The 20552-nt window shown below is 43.0% G+C and overlaps 2 protein-coding genes across 2 annotated transcripts; both read left to right on the top strand.

Annotated features, from left to right (window-relative positions):
* Positions 1 to 320: 320 nt before the first annotated feature.
* On the top strand, positions 321 to 9469 carry sec23b (SEC23 homolog B, coat complex II component). Its single transcript, XM_034536856.1, has 19 exons — positions 321 to 489; positions 1695 to 1922; positions 2201 to 2258; positions 2349 to 2435; positions 2676 to 2912; positions 3025 to 3107; positions 3275 to 3419; positions 4259 to 4417; positions 4624 to 4739; positions 4884 to 5007; positions 5140 to 5220; positions 5328 to 5417; positions 5664 to 5770; positions 5966 to 6119; positions 6308 to 6385; positions 6571 to 6732; positions 6895 to 6981; positions 7133 to 7354; positions 8492 to 9469. Exons 2-19 carry the CDS (start codon positions 1702 to 1704, stop codon positions 8579 to 8581), a joined length of 2301 nt encoding a protein of 766 aa, XP_034392747.1. The 5' UTR covers positions 321 to 489; positions 1695 to 1701; the 3' UTR covers positions 8582 to 9469.
* A 4298-nt stretch (positions 9470 to 13767) lies between these two features.
* gsg1l (gsg1-like) lies at positions 13768 to 18862 on the top strand. The gene is made up of 5 exons (XM_034539465.1): positions 13768 to 14056; positions 16212 to 16259; positions 17373 to 17525; positions 17878 to 17989; positions 18568 to 18862. Exons 1-5 carry the CDS (start codon positions 13768 to 13770, stop codon positions 18860 to 18862), a joined length of 897 nt encoding a protein of 298 aa, XP_034395356.1.
* Positions 18863 to 20552: the final 1690 nt, after the last annotated feature.

The raw sequence follows: 20552 nt of genomic DNA on the forward strand, positions 1-20552 counted from the left end.
TCGCAGCCACAAATATACATTTCACCAGCACTAAAGTCACATATCCTACCAAGTGGCTTTCCACGCAGACAAAAGACCCAACTAGGTGGTGAGATAGCAAAGAGTGAAATAAAACAGGCACAATGGTCTAATCACACGTCATCACGCTGATATCATCAGATTATAATCTCTACAACTCCCTCACTCAGCCATTAGGGCAGATACGGGCGTTGCAGTTACTGTTACTGTAAACTACATTTCCCATACTTACCCGCTTTCCTTGCGCACGCATAGCACCCCCCCCCATTACCGTCACGGCTGGAAGAGCCAATGGGAGGCGCCTGAACTCGGAGTAACACGTCATTTTAGTCAAGCGCAAGAGCCGGCCGGCAGGGAGCGATCCCCTCACTGTCCTGAACATCCGTCTGCTTTTATTTCCAAATGCTGTAACTTCTTTTGAACACAGCCGATTGTTTTTGCTCTAAACTCGAGGCCAACCTGATATCCAAGGTAAGCACTCGACTTAACTTTGCTCGAAAGTAGGCCGCTTCCACTCCAAAGGGACAGGAAGTGGGCTAATGCTAGCTACATTCCGTTAGCTCGCCCAACCAAGCCTCGGCTTGAGTGACAGCAACGTAACGTTAGCGCTCTTTGGCAACGATGATTAACGCTCACGTTTACTGTTAAATAATGTCGTTACTAGTAGACAGCGAGAACGCTGTTTGTTAATGTCGGATTATAAATGCTGTTCACGCCAGATAACGTGTCTAACCTTCGCTGGTGGGTTCATCAGAAATGATACGTGGCCTGTGCTACTCATTCAAACTAGCCGTTGTGTACATCTAACACAAATAGTGATTCTTTCTATGATTTGATTAGTTTCCTTGAAACACAGCACAGCGTTACCTCTAAGATAATGCACTCCACACTATCACATATGGTCAGGCCGAGCTCCCCGTCTGTCACAACAACATTGGCTATAAGGCAATGTACAGTTCATTAAGTCAACCAGTTTTCTGTCGATTTATCTCCTCAAAGGGATTTTTAAGGTTGATTTAGTTTTTTTTCTAAACTCCCCAAATATTCAAGACAGACCTACATAAGACATCTCAATGGATGAACTGGAATTAAGGAATGTTTGTAATGTTGCTTGAATAAATCAACAACAGTTCATTCGTTGAGGAATATAATTGGTAGGTTAATATTTAATGACAGTCATTATTTGGTGTCTTCCCTAGTACTCAGATGTCTGGCCTACAGAACATATTGTATGCTTGGAAGTTTTGTGCCCAGCTGACGACTTAGTTTTTGTGTTATCTTTTCAAATGCACCTTGTAAACCTGCTGAAATGCTGTTATATTGCTCTGGGAATTTAGAGTTCCTCAGATAGTGGTGAGAAAAGGGGAGAGTTTACAGTTGCTATAACAGGATCTTATGTGACACTTTGCCAAAAGTGTGACGTATCACTGACGGTTCCAACAAAGGTGTAGTCTAAAAATATTACTGGGATTCCTTTCTACTGTTGGAAAACATGCTGGTCAGGTTTTCATAAAACACGTTTGTGCGTCATGCTTTTGAATATCTGCGTCATATGACAGTGAAAGGAGCACCTGTATAAAGAGCAGCTCACTGCAGCCAGTGGAGAGCAGAAACTTGTTTAGGCTATTGGACTCTCAAACCTCACTGTGATCTATTGGGTTATTTTTCTGCTGAAGCTCAGTGATGACGTCCTACCAAGAGTTCATCCAACAGAACGAGGACAGAGATGGGGTGAGATTCAGCTGGAACCTCTGGCCCTCCAGCCGCCTGGAAGCCACCAGGCTAGTGGTCCCAGTCTCCTGTCTCTTCACACCACTCAAGGAGAGGCCTGACCTTCCACCGGTCCAGTACGAACCAGTTCTGTGCAGCCGGGCCAACTGTAAGGCAGTGCTCAACCCACTATGGTGAGTTAAATAGGAAACCCCTTGTTATAGATGTCAACTTGTTATTGTTTGTTTTCATTGCAAGTTATTAAAAACAAGGATTTGAGTACTTAACCTTTATTTTGACGTGTGGTATTTTTTAGCCTTATTATATACGTGGGAATTGTGCTTAACCGTCTTTGCAAATTACTACTGCCAAATATGTTTTTAGGGCAACATTGCTTGTGTGGTCCACTATTGGTCGCGCTTTCTTTCCTGTCAAATCCCTAACCCCAATTGTTTTGCTCACTCCTTCACAGTCAAGTTGACTTTAGAGCAAAAATATGGGCGTGCAACTTCTGCTTTCAAAGAAACCCAGTAAGTACTGACATTCATCGCAAAGACAGATACTTTTGATTTTCTGAATTCCTTTGTTAAATGTGTTAATCTGGTTCTGTGTCTTTGCAGTTCCCTCCCTCGTATGCAGGCATATCTGATGTGAACCAGCCAGCGGAACTCATGCCACAGTTTTCTACCATTGAGTACATAGTACAGGTAAATACTACATACATGTCTGCACTCTGACCTCAGCCCTATGCAAGGAGATTGTATGTACTCTATTGTGTACTAGTTGTAGGTCAGATAATCAATGTAGTCTGTTTCACTACTATTGTGGCTAAGAAGTGTGGCTTCATGAATACTGCATATGTTTTTCAAAAGTAATATGAGAGGGTGGGTATGTGGAAACAAAGCTTGTGTTTTCAGTCTAACCTTTTTTCTCTCACCTATTTACAGCGTGGACCCACAGCCCCTCTGATCTTCCTTTACGTTGTGGACACATGTTTGGAAGAAGAGGACCTCCAGGCCCTGAAGGAGTCCCTTCAGATGTCACTCAGTCTGCTGCCACCCAACGCCCTGGTAGGCCTCATCACATTCGGACGCATGGTTCAGGTTCATGAGCTCAGCTGTGAGGGGATCGCCAAGAGCTACGTGTTCAGGGGCACCAAAGACCTCTCCTCCAAACAAATCCAGGTTGGTTGGGGCAAATCAATGAGGAAACTGAGATATGAGACAAATGTAGGAGATTCATGTGTGAAAAGCCAACTGTAATACATTTTTTTTCTTTTTTTTTTGTGTGTTTCAGGAGATGCTGGGTTTAATAAAGCCAGCAGCATCAGTACAACAAGGTCGCCCTCCGGCACCTCAGGATCCGGCAGCTACTTGCAGGTGAGGTGGAGCATTAGATTAGATTAGATTAGATATACTTTATTCATCCGCAGGGGGAAATTTCTTAACACTTCTGGTTTTAGCCAGTTAATGGTAGCTGTTTACAAAAGTTAAGAAAATACACCCCCGGATCTTCTGGTCTAAGGTTTGTTTGTATTCAAATACAGGTTCCTTCAGCCCGTGCACAGAGTCGATATGAATTTGACTGACTTGCTCGGTGAGCTTCAGAGAGACCCGTGGCCTGTCCCTCAGGGCAAACGGCCGCTCCGCTCAACCGGTGTGGCACTGACTGTTGCTGTCGGCCTGCTGGAGGTATAGTAGACACACATTTAGAAGCACAGATATAATTGTACACAAAGTGGATACAAATAATACCGGACTATGAGTATAGATGGATAGATAATTACTTTTTTTATTATTTTATTACATGCGGTGGTTTAACACAATTTAAATCCAAACCCAAAATTATTTTCTGGATAAAAATTAATTAGCAGTCCTTTTAATGAGACTTTTAACAGTAACCTGAACGTCAGCCTCTTCAAGATGATTGTTCCACATTAACTGTTCAGCAAGGCACAGACTGCCTGATTGCCTGATGATTAACTTCTGCATAAACAGTACGTGAGCTTTGTCAGTTCAAAGGCTCGTTCCTTGTTTGCTTTCGGTCTTTTCGCTCCACCATCATTATCCTCTCTTCTCCTACAGCTAATCTGAGTGGTTATATAACTGATGCAACAGATACTTCCCCCGCTATACTCCCCTTCAGCAGATATGAGTTTAGATTTCAGTGACTCCGGATTTGTCAAGAGGCGTTAGACTTTATTTATGTCTTTTTACATAAAAACCCAAACTGCACAAAGTTGTTAGAATCCAGTATTTGTTGGTTTATTTAATCAATTGCTCCCTATGAACGAGTACACTTTGTTCCTGTATAAATGAATCACTGTTTACGTGGAACTTAAAAGCTGATTTCAGTGGCTCTGTCACTATGAGGCATACTTCCAAAGGTCTGTTTCTTTGATCCCTGACTCCTAGACTATGGACCTGTTGTTAGTGTTGGCTGTGAGGTCTGCCCTTTGCTGAAATGAATTCCCTAAAAGCATATTGAATGTAAAGAACAAACTCTTAATTCCTCCTCCCTTTATCCTCAGGGTACATTCCCTAACACAGGGGCTCGTGTGATGCTGTTCATCGGAGGGCCTCCCACCCAAGGCCCAGGCATGGTGGTGGGAGACGAGCTGAAAACCCCCATCCGTTCCTGGCATGACATCCAGAAAGACAACGCTCGCCATTTGAAGAAAGCCACCAAGGTGAGCCAAGTGCATGAACCCTCTGCAAGTCTTAGCATTTGCAACAGTACTTGTACGAGTGAAATTGTCCTTTTTGTTATAACATACTTTTTTCCCCAAATACTCAATGAAGTCAAACGCATGTAATGTAGTACACAACGTACTTGGGGTATGTTCACTGACATTAAGTTGTCATTGCATGTCTTGTGTCTGCTTGTATCACACAGTACTATGAAGCCATGGCCAACCGCTCATCAGTAAATGGCCACTGTATTGATATCTACGCCTGTGCCCTGGACCAGACGGGACTGCTGGAGATGAAGTGCTTATCTAATATTACCGGGTACGTCAGCACTTTATGTTTAATTGCTTGAGGGATTTATAAGTCTAACTGTTAGGGATGTGAGTTTGTTTTTTTGATGTTTTTTTTTACTGCATAAGAAAAGTTTGAAATCAAATTTCTAAACTATTTGTTATTTATTATCAGGGGGCACATTGTTATGGGAGACTCCTTCAACACCTCCCTGTTCAAGCAGACCTTCCAGAGAGTCTTCAGCAAAGACTACAATGGAGATTTCCGCATGGCCTTCGGTGGTGTCCTGGAAGTGAAGGTGAAGAAGTTATCCGAGTCATAATGAATATCATTGTTTTACTGTGTTTTTGCTTTTTGTGATTCTTCTTTTAAGAGCACAAATTCGATCTGTACTTGCATACTTATGTTGTGTGTCTTTCTGTCTCTATAGACATCAAGGGAAGTGAAGGTTTGCGGGACCATTGGACCATGTGTTTCACTCAACTCTAAGGGCTCTTGTGTTTCAGAGAATGTGAGTCTCTGCCCAGGAGTCAGATTCCTTTCTTCCCACAATTGAATTGTAATCTGAGATCTGCTGTTTACTGGCCTCCATCACAATATGTTCTCTGTCTTGTGTAGGAGATGGGTATCGGTGGCACGAGCCAGTGGAAAGTGTGCGGTCTCAACCCCTCCACCACTTTGGGCATTTATTTTGAAGTGGTGAATCAGGTAAAAAAAAAAAAAAAGGATGGGAAAAAATGGGATTACTGTAGGCGGATTAAAGTACACTTGCTAATCATATCGCATGGTAAATAATTGTGACGGGATTAAGGCTTTGTTTTGTGAACATCTTTAAACAATGGCTTCTTTTTGTGTTTTCCTTTTGATAGAAGGCCATTTGTTGGGCTCATTCAAAGAGAGAAGTGATTGACAATAGTAGTCTGACTGTCTCTACTGTTGTGTGTTTGTGTGTAGCACAACGCACCAATCCCCCAAGGTGGCCGTGGGGCGATCCAGTTTGTAACCCAGTACCAGCACTCCAACATGCAGAGGAGGATACGGGTCTCTACCATCGCAAGGAAGTAAGACACCATTAACGTGAACTTCACTCCATGTCAACCTGGAACACAATTCTTTTATTATTGATAACTGTCTCTGTTATTTTGCAGCACAGATAGTGATATAATGAAGCCGAACAAAAACCTGTGTTCACCCGCACTTCTCCTGCTGTCCTTCCTCCCCTCTCTTTCTTTTCTTTCTTTCTTTCCCCACCTAAGCTGGGCAGATGCACAGTCCCAAATTCAGCACATCGAGTCTTCGTTCGACCAGGAAGCGGCCGCCGTGCTCATGGCTCGCCTGGGAGTCTTCAGGGCGGAGTCAGAGGAGGGACCAGATGTCCTGCGTTGGCTTGACAGGCAGCTCATCCGCCTGGTGAGTGACGCTCACACTCCTCCCTACCTGCACTTTGTGATGAGAACAATGCATAGTTGGCATTGTTTGGATTGTGTGATATGAATTCATTTCGTCATTGCGTACGTATGATGTGCCAGATTATGTAATGTCTGTGTGTGTGTGTGCCCTCAATGTTTGAACAGTGTTTTGTCTCACCTCGGTTTCAGTGTCAAAAGTTTGGCCAGTTCAACAAAGATGATCCTACATCCTTCAAACTGTCAGAGTCTCTGTCCCTCTACCCACAGGTGAGCCTGTCCCCGAGTGGAAATGCCTGAATTTGAATCTATAATAATGATTACTAAATTGAATTTTTCCCAATCATTATTATGGATCTGATTTAAAATATGACATACATTTTAACACTGTCTAATTTGTATTGACTGCCATTGGAAAATTTGAAAAAACTAACTTTCCTCTCCTCCACCTGCAGTTCATGTTCCACCTGCGGCGGTCGCCCTTCCTGCAGGTTTTCAACAACAGCCCCGATGAGTCGTCCTATTACAGGCACCACTTTGTCAGGCAGGACCTGACCCAGTCGCTGATCATGATCCAGCCAATCCTCTACTCATACTCCTTCCATGGACCACCAGAGGTCAGCCTCACACCCTCTACACCATTATTATCATTATCGGCATAGAGGAGCATCAGGACTTTCCTAGAAACTTCAGAATGTCTTTGTAAGAAATGTGTTGGTGCTGATTTATGTGGCGCTTGAGTTGTTCAAACTGTGTTCTGGACATGTATTTCTTCACAGCCCGTCCTCCTGGACAGCAGCAGTATCCTGCCAGATCGAATCCTGCTCATGGACAGTTTCTTCCAGCTGGTTATTTACCATGGAGAGGTGAGATGGTTTTATTCATTTCAATCTCCAGCAGGACAACATTTGATTATTATTATTATTATTATTATTATTATTATTATTATTAGATAACGACACATTAGCTGATGCAGAAGACGTTTCTTAATGCTGTCGTTGTCCTCTTTATTTCCAGACCATAGCCCAGTGGCGTAAGGCCGGCTACCAGGAAATGGCAGAGTATGAGAATTTCAAACAGCTGTTGCTGGCTCCACTGGATGATGCCCAGGAGATCCTGCAGACGCGCTTCCCCATGCCGCGCTACGTCGACACAGAGCACGGAGGCTCGCAGGCTCGTTTCCTGCTCTCTAAGGTCAACCCATCACAGACCCATAACAACCTCTACGCCTGGGGACAGGTAATGTATTATAAGCTACAATTTAATACTTGAAAAAAGATTGCTTATATGCTGCGTTCTCACCAAAAGCGTTGTGAATACTTCACACGAGTAAATCCCATGCAAAGTCAATTCACAGACGCGAATGATGCAAATTTTTGCTGGGTGGCACAAATGGAGCGAAGCCAAGAATTTGCGTCATTACAAAAATTTGTCCGATGCTGAGTTGAGATGCTCCGCCCGTCATCACTGACGTCGTGCCGTTGGTGAGTCTAACTGGCTGCTGCTGCTCTAGTAGCGCTGCAAGCGGCAGTTATCCAGACAGTCGGTGAAATTCACGAGCTGTGTGAGCCCTCGGTGATGTTATGAACCCAAACACGAGGGCGTTTGATGTTCTGACGTTTGTGGAATTTCCTCAACGAGTATAAAGCAGAAATAGTGGATGGCGGAAATGATAACGGTTTTCACGGAGTAAAGCCACGGAGATAAGCCACGCCCACCTCTAAGGCGTGAATGACCGAATAAACCACAAATAGTCGGGAGAGTAAATTCACGCGAGTAAAGCGTTGCGAATTTGGTGTGAATGCAGCATTAGAAGTCAACTACAGTTTCGGCAGATGCCAGTGGATTTTCACTCATTTGTCTTCCTCATGCAGCTTCAGTGGGCTGAAGTTATTTATAACCTCCTACAGCGCTTTCATAACATCAGTATAAAACAACAAATTATATAAGTTTCAGAAATTTCTCATTTATTTCTTGCCTCCAAATCAAGGCTTTAAAACCGCAGGATTGTCTTCACCCCCGGGGGAAACGAGCCGTGCTTAAAACATAAACAGAAGTCCAACTGACAGAAAATGGCTTTCTCACCTCTGAATTTAAGTGTAGGAGATTGACAGCTGAAGTTTAATTAATCTCTTTTTTTTTCCCAGTTAAGAACTATACCCTGCTGTTTATAAACACTGAATACATCTACAGCAGTCCAATAATGAGATTACCAAGAGAACAAGGCCCTGCATAAGCCAATCTTAGTGATAAACTAGTTTTGCTCTACTGAAGTCATCATGGGATCAGAGTTATGTGATCAAAAGATCTGTCCACAAAGTGCATAAATCACTCGGCCTCTGTTTATGCCCCATTTTGTTTCCTGTGCATCTGTAGGAGACGGGCGCCCCGATCCTCACTGATGACGTCAGCCTGCAGGTCTTCATGGACCACTTGAAGAAACTGGCAGTTTCCAGCTCTACGTAGACGTCTCTATTCCACCACAAAGTGATCAGACGTTCACGTTATGACATCGGGATACATCAACATTTAGTTCTCCTGTTTTTGTAAAGGAACCAGCCCCAGAGAGGCCACTGTATGTGCTTGCTTGATTGTGTCCTTTCTGGAGCCATGTGTGACATATCCATGAAACAAAATGAACGATATGAATAATGAAAGGGGGGCAAATAGCACATTCCTAATATGAAAAAGAAGTAACATTTCTACTCATTAACTTGTTATTTATGAGAAATGCTCCAGTTCTCAAGACGGTCCTCATGTAAGCAATATTAAACCCTCTTTCTCTTTTATATTACCTCTGACATACAGAACGATTAGGGTAATAATAATTTCTTTTGTTTTATTTTTGTTTGTATGTCTTACAAATATGTCAAAACTGGTGAAAGGTGCTGTTAAATAGGATGCTTGTATGTGTTTGCTTTGTCTATAGTTAAAGATGCGTCGGATATTCTCATTAATAAATTATGATGCTACCTTCTAATGCTGAGGAAATGTTCACAGGGCTCATCGGTCTTCACGCCGATGGCTTTTTAATCACAGTTTATTTGACATATAGATTTAAAATCCTACATGGATTATACCTGTGTTTTCCAAGAAAATTCCCTCCGAGTAGTGATTAATGTTCGGAGGATTTGAAGTCAAATAACATCAACTCAACTGACTCTGTCTTCAATGATGAACATTGAGATTTATTTTTAACTTTAAGGCACTCTCTCATCAACATCTGGATGATTGCCTAAGTGTCTTTGTAATCAAACTTCACTAAACTGTAAGTCTGTAAATGTGAGCCGCTGTCTGATTTCCACCCTGTCTGGATTCCTCCTGCTATCCATATAAAGCCCTGTCGGCAGGAAACCCCTTCTGTCTGCGTCGTCTGTTTCAGCACCAGCATGCACGTCCCATTCACAAAGCATTCCCCGGGTTACAAACATGGAAGTCGAGGGGATTTTCACATGGAAGTCCCAGAGATGCTCAGTTCATACACCAGGCATCAGTTCGCTGACGTGCAGCAGAAGGACAGGCCTTTAAATGCATGTTGCTACAACATTAGGTGGCACGGCACTGCAGAAGTGACACTCTCCCTCAACAATTGTCTTTTTATTGTTTTGTTTGTTGCTACTGTACATAATGCCTGCATGGCACGCAATCCCAATCAAAAGCTCTCACACAGCATCTACTGTCGCTAAGCTGATTTCAGAGCAGCCAGACAGTGTGATTTCGAGGATCAGTGAACGGCAGATTATGAAGCCTAATCCTTGGGGGCTATCTGTTTTAGAGGCAAATTCTACTCTTAGCAGCTTTATGCTGAAGTTGCCACTGAAATACAAGTGAAGTCTGTGTCTATCCGGAGCTTAGGCCTTATAATGTTGAACTCTGAAGCCACATATGCTCCGAAGGTATTCAAGGCCAAGTAAAAAAAAGACGCAATTCAACGCCTCTTAATCTCTTTTGGCATGGATACTACTGCACGATGCCAAAAGCTCCTTTTGGGTCTGCATTTTTCACATCATCTCACAGATGGGCGAGATGATGTGATACCACACATGGATATGAAATGATCCCATAAAGGGAAAGCAATCATGTCTTCATTTTAATCTGTGTGTCGATACTCGTGTCCATCCTGAACCTTGCATAGGCGTGCATGTAAGATGGCGTTCAGAGGAACAAAAGAACATGAACATTTCTCTCACTTCAACAGTGATCATTCATGATGCTTATGTCCATGTGATTCCCAGGCTTAGGCAAAGCTGTAAGGAAATGTGTTGTCTTATTATCTCCTATCAAATCCTAACGGATCAGTTCTAGTCCACCAGCCAGAGAAATCCATTCCGGTTTCTGTCCCAGATAACTTATATAAGATTTCTATATGGAATATGTCATAGCATGTTTATTATATAATACACAATGCTGTAGTCTGGCGAGGTCTACAATAAATAATGTAGTTCTGTTCCTTTGCTCTTTAGATTACATGAGCTAAAACTGGAATCTGAATGTATATCTATATTGTGTATGAGTACATGTACAAATCTTTTAATTCTCAGAACGCTCACAGCCACAGATGTATGGGCTAATATGAAATAACACTGCAAAGAAACATGCATTTTAATAATAGTAGTAATAGTCATCTTTATTTAGCAGATTTCATTCAATTTAATTGAGAGAAAAGTCATGAGTAGTAACTTTTTAAACAGAATGGAACAGCCTATGGCCCACTAATGGCCCATCATTTGCACAAAAAGAAAGGGAACAAAATGGCATGTTAGTAAGTATTTTCGGACATGAGACTCCAGACTGCTAAACTCTGAGCACGACTCCGTTGTGTTCACTCAAATTAAATATTCTAAATCCACCAGGACTGAAATGTTAAGGATTGTCACTTCAAAACAAGATCTGCAACCTTTTCTAAACAGCAGCTGCTGTGGTCACAATGTGACAGCTACGCTGATTATGTACTGACAACATTCATGAGGACAATGTGTGGAGCAATAAGCTGAGCTCTAGAACCCGATAGCTACTGCATCCTCATGCTTAAAGACAGTATAGATTATCTAAGTTAGGATCAAACATATGCGGATGATGGTAAATGCAACATTAGCATAATTAGAGAAGATCGTCCAGTCAGCAGAATTGCGTCCCTAATGTGAGTTGCACACCAATGTCTATCTGAAGTTTGCTGACATTAGCTAATATTAGCCACTATGTGCCAACAGCCCAAATAAGGCTGCAGCAACAAAGCCCTGAGTGTACTGAGTTGAGCGAGAGTGTGTTTAATTGTTTTTAAATCTATGCTTAGTGGAAGATTGTGTTAGTTATGTTACATTGTCTCACTTTAAACTCTCAATAACATATTGTTTCGGTCACTTAGCGGCGGAAGCGCGGTCGCTGTCGTGCTAACAGGTTTACCACATCGACCTAAGTTGCTTATTTCGCCACCTCGCAATTTAGAGCGGAAAAATAAAATGAAGTATGTATCAAAAAAGAACCCCAGATTCTTGGTCAGAGGGGAAGGGTTTAGTCTAAATCCATCCCAGCTCAATCCAATAGTTGTGCCAGAGAGCCTGAAGCAAAACAATTAAATGATCAGGAAGTCCGATGCGAAGGACTTGAAATGTGTTAACTTGAGAGCAGGGATTCACTTTTTGTTATTGTCACACATGATCACCAGCCTCGTGGAAGTTAAACGCAGTGCTTCCTGTTCTGACACTTCCAATGTGCTGCTGATATTCAGTAAGACCTTTGGTAACTGTTGGCCAGAGCCGCCGGGTGATGTCAGGACACGGGGCACTCGAGAGCTGCGAGCTGTGTAGACGGACGGGATCCCTCACACAGAGTGGGACGTGATGACCAACCTGGCAGCATTACAGTGACTCTTCTCCTGGAACCTTTTCAAACATCACCAAAGCAGTTCATGGACTTGCATTCCTTATTTGTATGCCGATAAGCCTGCAGGATAAAGAGCAAGGGGCATTTGAAGTGGGAGAGTTAATCCTGTCTGAACGCAGCAGTAAACGTACCCCTTGATAACCTTGATGTTCACGATTACTCCAAGGTGGCAATACCGACAGTATCACCAGCAGCTTGTTCAGCCGTATTTGGGGTTTTTTGGTGGCCGGATTTGTCCATTTTCAGAGTCACGTTGAAGTGCGGCTTAGCCTCCGGGGGGCGGACCACGAAGGCGGAGGGAGGTAACGGAGTTATCGGGCCTATCTGGCCTCATTTACTCTGGGGTTGTAAACACTGTTGGCACGGAGGCTCAAACGACTGGTCTTTTTTTTAGCTCATTCTCTCACCGCTGTACTCATGGGAAACCTCTTTGAAATGCCAACATTTGTGTTGTCACTCCAGCACAGTTGGGATTAGAAAGCGTTCAGTCTTGCAGATCTTCTCTCAAAGTGTGAGTGGAGCTCAACAAACCACCATCATTCTGGTCAGCAGCAGCAGAAGCTCACCATCCTCTCCATTGCTCTATTTTACACATTGGGTTGTGTGTTCTTCTCACATGCAGTATAGACAACTTCTCGGCGTTATTATATCTTCTTTGCCTCTGGCGGAAGCTCCCTAAATTGTTTTGTTTTTTATAACACTGCCGATCATCAGGGTTATCGTGCATTGTTCTTAAGGGTGGTTAAGAGACCAAGACCACAAGAACAGTTTCTTCCCAGCTGCGGTTGGGTTCATCAACAAAGACCAGGACCCCACTGACTGACTCTGACTCTCACATCCCCAGAACAACTTCAAACACCCCTGCACATCTTTTCTATTCTACACTTGCCACTTTTATTTAATAATATATACTTGTTATAAAGTACTGTTATATGCTTGTTGTTAACCATAGTTATCTATTATTGCATTGTTTATCTTTTTTTATTATTTATTATTTATTTGTATTATTATTATTGTTGTACTGTTTTGTTCTATGTCTATGTTTTTTGTTATGCACCTTTAACCGTGTCAAATTCCTTATATGTGCATCGTACTTGGCCAATACATGATTGTGATTGTGATTCTTCAGTGATTGTGATTCTTCAGGGTAAAAGATAATAATAATATGTTCTCTAAATGTATAATAATAATATGTTCTCTAAATGTACCACTATTGCTGGAGTAGCCCTTAATCCTCGTGCAGTTGTATCATTCTGAAATGTCCAGTGAAATCTGTCTGCTGGTGTTGTAGAACCGGTTGATACGTTGTGAGGGAGCAGGAGGGGGGAGAGAGAAAATAGAGTGCATCTGCATCATCAGAAAATCCCATACTTGATGCAAGCGAGCGTCAACTCCTTGGACAAGGTGGCATCCTATAGGCTGGTCTCTAATGGGGGGGGGGGGGGGGGGGGGGGGGGGGGGGGGGGGGGGGGGGGGGGGGGGGGGGGGGGGGGGGGGGGGGGGGGGGGGGGGGGGGGGCATCGCGCGTAGAAGAGAACATCAAAGTCTGGAGATGTGACACTCTGACACCGGGCTGAGCTCAGTGAGGAGATGCTGTCGGTCTCCTCGGCGTCAGTGAGATGTGTGGTTCCTGCGGAGCGCCCAGTGGGACCGTTACCTCGGCAGGTGCGTTTGGAAACTAACCGGCGCTCGCGCATCTTCTCCGCTTAGCTCGCGCGCATGAACTTTTTGGTCCTGCGCGCGCCGCTGCTGCATCCTTCTCGCGGACAATGAAGACCACTCGCAGGTGCAGGACCCTTTGGTCGGTCAGCTTGAACTTCTTCGCCCTCTTCTTCTCGATAACCGCGTTCATAACGACGTACTGGTGCGTGGGCACCCAGAGAGTCCCCAAGCCAAAGTGCAGCAAGCTGCGGACACACCAGTGCATTGACTACGGGGTGAACGAGACCGACCCCAACAAAGTGGTGTACAGCTGGGAGACCGGGGACGACCGCTTCCTGTTCCGGCAGTTCCACACCGGCATCTGGTTCTCATGTGAGGAAAACATCCACGATGAAAGTAAGAGGAGAAGGCGTGTGTGTGTGTGTGCGTGTGTGTGTGTGTGTCTGTGTGTGTGTGGCCACTGAATAGCTTTGCTTTATGCCTCTTCGGGAGACAGTTCATTTTAATCTCATTTGATGAGATTTTTAACTGTTATTGCAGGGATATTATTAGTAGTATTAATAATAATAATGCATTTCATTTGTATAGCGCTTTACAAGGCACTTTATATGGTAAAGACACACAATAGAAGCAACAACAATATAAACAAGAGAGATGACAAGTGAGAAACTAAATAAAAACATACTGACCTAGTATCACAGGTTAAAAGCCGATTTAAATAAATAATAAAGTGTCTACTCCACCGTCCATGAAATTGTTTTTGAGGGGAAAAAAAGCTTTGATGTAGAAAAACTGTATTTTATTTTATCGCTGATTCAAATTATTTTAATATGCCTATAATTTTATTGATACAATTGATTTGAAAATCTATTTCAAAAATCAATTTGGGCTATCATTTTTTTTTTAAAGTTCACTTTTCACTATCTTTTGTTTTCATTGTAGCAGAATAGATCACCAGTGTCATGGCCATCACAGTTGACTTAACCAGACATGAGGCCATTGTCTCAGCCTACATAACCAGTGACTCATCGTTCCCAGTTTGAAACACCATCCCACAGAAACAAATGTCGACCTTCGAAAAACATTTCAGTCCTTTTAGCTCCTTCATTTGTCATAATGGAGCGCTCCCTTCAAATGGTGATTAGTCGCTTTCTTTAAATTGTTCCCTTTCGTGACAATTTCGTGATAATCGGATAATCAGTCTCCTGATCAAATTGAAGGGATCGAGTACGATCTGTTTTTATCTGGCATGGAATGCAGAGCAACAAGCTGCACATGGGAGCTTCAAAGTCTCACACAGATTTAGTTTTGTACTCTGGGGGCCTTAAGTGGGTGGGTGGGCAGCACTATAGGGACACAATGTGATTGCTTCACAGCTTAAGCCAAATGGAAGAGATCACTGTGAATGATGTCTTTCATAGAAAAAGTAAGTTGGTAATTTAATAACAAAGGGCTCAAAGGGGGAAATGAGTTGCAAAGGTAACGTGCGTCAGAAAGGGTGAAGGTTCAAGTCAAAGGTGGGATCAGGGCAGATCAGTCCTCTAGTTCACTGCAACTCGATTAGGAATTGTCCCAGCATCCCTCTTCAAACTCTGTAAAACACCACTCAGCTTATAACTGTGATAATGTGCCACTAATTAATATGTTTATGATGCTTAAGACTAGAAATGAACCACTCATTGAGATTACTCCAGAAGGAATTCCTAGCACATGTCCATCTCATCAAGTGTCAGTGCATGGAGGAGGAGGAGGGGGCTGAGACAGCTTGAGTTAAGGATTATGTAACAGGGGGCTTGATGAGTTTTTCCTCAAAACAGATGTTGCCACCCTCCTTCTACCTGATTAAAGGGTTCAACTTCCAACAAATCCAGCGGCATGCTCTGCTCAACAGACGACAGAAGGAAAACATCAGATCTGCAGGAATGTGTCGTGTTAAGGGTTATTCTTTTAAACTGAAACGGGCTCTTCTTCCGTCTCCACGTGTGTTTACGGTTTGACGGGCACAGGTGTAATTAATGTGCATCTTTTCTTTCTTGCTAGAATGATATCTCTATTCTACCATTGTAATTATATGCAAAGTGCCTGTAATTCAATAGAACAGGAACCAGATGTCAGCCGGTATTGCCAACACACCAGCTGGTGACACTGAATCGGAAGCCAAAAAAAAGCTTCATTTTGACATATGCCTCTTATTTGACATTGTGTTTATTCATTTTGGAACTCACGAACTCTGAATCTGCTGTTGCTGTGTGGGCATCAGGCAGGAGGTCAAATTCTATCTAAGCCGATCCAGCCAAACACACCTTGACAGACATCGGGATGTAAACACATTGTATCAGCTCAGTACTAAGAGCATTTATTTATTCAGTTTAGTTTAATCCCAAACCGCTCTTCTCTGACCTTTTCAACAACTCACATGTCCTTTGAACTCTTCCACAAACAAATTGCCCACTTATTTCTGAACTGCCACAAAGTGAATTCAGCATAAAGTCTTGGCTAAAGATTGCACCCGTGCCGTGCTGTGCTAAGTCACGTTGTCTTTCTGCTGCAGGTGAGATGTGCAGGAGCTTCATCGACTTGGCCCCGCCCTCAGAGAAAGGTGAGTGTCCACTGCTCATCATCAGGAGGTCCAACGATGATCAGACGTGGACGCTTATGAAACAGCTACTATCTGTTTAGTGGAGTGTTTAAATGCTGCTTGACTAAGGTTAGAAAGGTTTGTTGTATTATCTGGGCTTTTCTCACTGATCCAATGTGCAAACATGTGGAATGGCTGGAAGCAGTACACGATACAAGAATGGGAGCATTTCAATTGTCTCTGGACGGCTCTCAACATGGCGATGCCTAAACTGTCGCCAACAGCGCCAACAACACAAACTTTAAATGTGCAAACAGCAACAGTGCTGACAGAGCTCACAGTGTTTCCCTGAGAGGGAACCGAGGGGCGGGTGCTTTACGCTGCAGTGCAGAGGGTGCACTCACACAGAGGGAGAGCGACTTCATCCTCTGCTCAGATACATGCTACTCCACGATATCTTGACATAGCTTACCGTTGTTTGCTGCTATATTAATGCTCTGAATGTCATACATTGCTCCTTCAACTGTAAAGATACACATTTTCTAAACAATTATACCGATTGATCCAGGTACGATGTATAATATCCACTGAGACACTGAGCTGTGGAGGGTGATTGTTACCTCGTACGGTAAATACTTAGGTATGCTTCTCTGACTTCCCAGTTCCCAAATTCAATAAGCACCTAACTTTCATTTGTGGCATTGGCTGTTTAATATGAAACCACAGAGCCACAAATATGTGAGAAATACTCATTTTGTGTCTCTCTGTAAAACGATTCAATTGGATCAAAGACAAGAGGAAGACTGCAATAGAGATGTGATTAGCTGTTGGCTTGATTCATTGGAAAGCTGAATACGATTTGGAGTAGATTTGAGGGCCCCTATTTGCTGCCAGAGGAACCACTGAAATGTTGGATTAGATGTAAGTCTTCCAACATATCAGTGTCTTTTTATTTTAATGAATAATTTGCAATTCCGTACAATCAAACAGCAGTACGCTGAAAACCCTTGTCAACTACCCTCTGTACTTAGAGTGACTATGGACTTTTTGTAACATACTGTAAATATGCCGTATTTATATGATGTGTAATGTGAATATTTGACGTTATCATAATCAAATGGGCCCATTTCGCAGGGATGCTGTGGCTGTCGCTGGTTTCTGAGATGCTGTACATTGTTCTGCTGGTGGTGGGCTTCAGCCTCATGTGTTTAGACCTGGTCCACTCCAGCAACGTCATTGATGGACTCAAGCTCAACGCCTTCGCCGCTGTCTTCACTGTGCTCTCAGGTTGTCGCATTTTATTTGTTATTAACTGAGGGGCTTTGATTGTTTAAAAAAAAAATTCTAAGCACTTTGTCGCAAGTGTTTGTGATTCCAGTTCACACAACTTGATACAAGATATGCACAACTTATCATATCCCATCTTGCGGTAAACAGGGCATGATAATTCTGGGGATTTAAGTCCTTATTTTGTTTACATACATGCATATCTTTGCGTGCATGAAAAAGCTTCACACCAAGTCTGTACTTGTGGAAACCAATCATCCTATTGCTGAAGAGTTCTTTGTGTATGTTTTGTATTTTTAACCACAAGCCATGCAACCATCTAATCATCTACATATTGTCTGCATTACTTCAGGTCTTCTTGGCATGGTGGCTCATGTGATGTACACACAGGTCTTCCAGGTCACCGTCAGCCTCGGCCCACCTGATTGGAGGCCCTACAACTGGGACTACGGCTGGTCCTTCTGGTATGACTCCACAGTCACACAGCAGTTTACCAATATCATAGGAAGCACTGCTATATAAACAAAGTTATGTCAACTCACCCATTAGGGGACCAGCTGAGGGATTCCACTCTGCCTGCAGCAGCCCCAAATAGTGGGTTGTAGCTCCGCTCTCACCCCAGCATCACTGTCTCTAATGAAAACAGTCCAAAGCTCTCATGTTATGGCAGGATTAGGCTTTGGTGTCCAAAGCCCCAATACAGGCGTGATTGGAATTGCATAAGGGGATGATATTTCACTCCTTTACAATATGCACAGGATGCTGAAAATTTCCTTTAGAGGCTAAACAATTCTGGACCTTTTATGGGCATTACCCAACCCGCACGAAAAGTACATGAGACGATGATTTTTCTGATCTCCCATGTGGGCCGGCATGCTTGAGGGGAGCGGGAGGACTTTGTAGTGATTCACACAAATCTCCGCTAAAAAAAATATTGAGGGAATAAAAATGCCCAAATGCAATTTGAATTGTGTCTCTACACGGTGCTCAGCATTTTTCATCACATGCTGAATTACAAAGTGAATTTCTGATTTTCTACCAGCATGGCCTGGGCGTCCTTCACCTGCTGCATGGGCGCATCTGTCACCACGCTCAACTCCTACACAAAGACCGTCATCGAGTTCCGGCACAAACGCAAGACCTTCGAACAAAGCATCCGCGAGGACCACGCACGGGAGGCTTTCGGATATTTCCGGGAATGCTCCCTGCACTCCATCTCCAAATCTGTGGAGGTTTATCCCAGCCAGACCCCCAAAGGCTGCAGGAAATCTCATATACCTGCTGACTCTCTGGACCTGAGTGACATTGCATCGTCTTTAGGGGAAGAGCAGTGCTGAACATGACAGTTAGGAGGTGGCACCGCCCTCAGTGTGGCAACTTGATGGATGGAAGCGCTGTGGTCCATAAGTGGTCGCCATTCAGTTTGGGATAAACATCTGACAGGATTTCAGGATGCATCATTAGCTCTTCCTGATTCACTGCCTTAATCGTGGGTCAAACCAGCTTCAACTGGAAAAAGTGGACATGAGCTAATCTCATGGATGAAGGTGTTTGTGTAATTTACCACAAAGTAGAATAAAAAGAACATGTGAACTATACCATAGAAATAGAGTGAGGGCCTCTCAGATGCTAATAATAGCCTTAATAAAGTTACCGTGAGGAACTTTGAACTGGTTATGTAACTGTTAATACTGTTGCCTCTATATGACCTTCTATGCTTAAACAAGACCATTAGCGAGAAGAGTGGCTATTTCTATATTGTTATTCTCAATCTTAAATCGGTGCCACCATGTTGGATTTTGTGCAAAATCAGATGAAATGATGTTGATTCACCAGAAACTCCTCCGGCAGCAACCAGCCCGCCATGGACAGACCCAAATCCGGCTTTTCTGACACCAGCTGCAGTCTGAAGCTCTGATGGGAGGAAGACAAGAGCGTCTCCGCCTCCTGCCAGCAGCACCGCTTTGCCTCGCTGCTCCAACGGTTTCGCTGGGAACCAAAACGGACGCCAAGCTGCTGGAGACCTCGGCCGTGGTGCTGGGCCCGCTGGAGGAAAGCCAGTATGAGGAGAGACCAGAACCAAGACTGACTGGTGAAGACTTATTGACCCCCGCTGCATTTTAAAGAGAGGTTTTGTAAAGGGAAACACTACCACTTTTGTCAACAGGGTCGCCAAAATTAAAATTCCTTTTAGTAGCTTTAAACATGTTTCAGTCTATCAATAAATCATTGCAAAGACAGTGGTTACTGGTTTTCATTCATTGTGAAATAAAGCCACAAAAAATTATTGCAAATGATGTGCCTACATATATATAAATTGTAAGCAAATTGTGGAGCGTAAGTGAGCGGTATGTTTGTACATACAATGAGTGGAAAGTTGTGTATCATTTTTCTGTTCACATGTTCACAATCACTTACTTTTATTCTAATTGTATATTAAGCCCAAACGAGCATTTGCGACATCATACTGTATCAGGATAAACTGCAGAGAAACTTATATCTTAGACCTTTGCAGTATTTTTAAGTTTGAATACTTTTGATCTCATGATGACCAACAGTCAATATAGTATCTCATCATTTTCAGTGCAGTGTGTAATTTAATTTGATGTTTTCTGCTTTGACTGAAGTAAAGTAAATACTGAATGCTGTGGAAATGTCTCTTTTCGTTGTTTTTAAGACTAATATGTTGGAAATGAAATCCCCTCAAAAAACGAGTTTTAGTTATTGCTACCTCCAGGGTGTAGAGGTAATTTTTTTTAACAAGGCTATTAAATGTTTTGTGGAAACCCAACTGAGCAAATTGTTTTATTCAAAGCATATTTTTAATAGGTCTTAAAAGATGTCTGGAGGATGTGTGACTAAATGGTTTATATGTGGCATTGTATACATAATCCATACAGAGGGCAGTGTCGTTTTAACAGACTGTTTGCACAATTATGTTTTACTCAGTTTATACTGGTGACTGTATTATTGATTGCTGAAACTGGATTATGTCGGTGAGTTTGCTTTTGAAAGCCATTTCTTGTT

This window comes from Cyclopterus lumpus, chromosome 1, assembly GCF_009769545.1.
Source record: "Cyclopterus lumpus isolate fCycLum1 chromosome 1, fCycLum1.pri, whole genome shotgun sequence".
Taxonomy (NCBI): domain Eukaryota; kingdom Metazoa; phylum Chordata; class Actinopteri; order Perciformes; family Cyclopteridae; genus Cyclopterus; species Cyclopterus lumpus.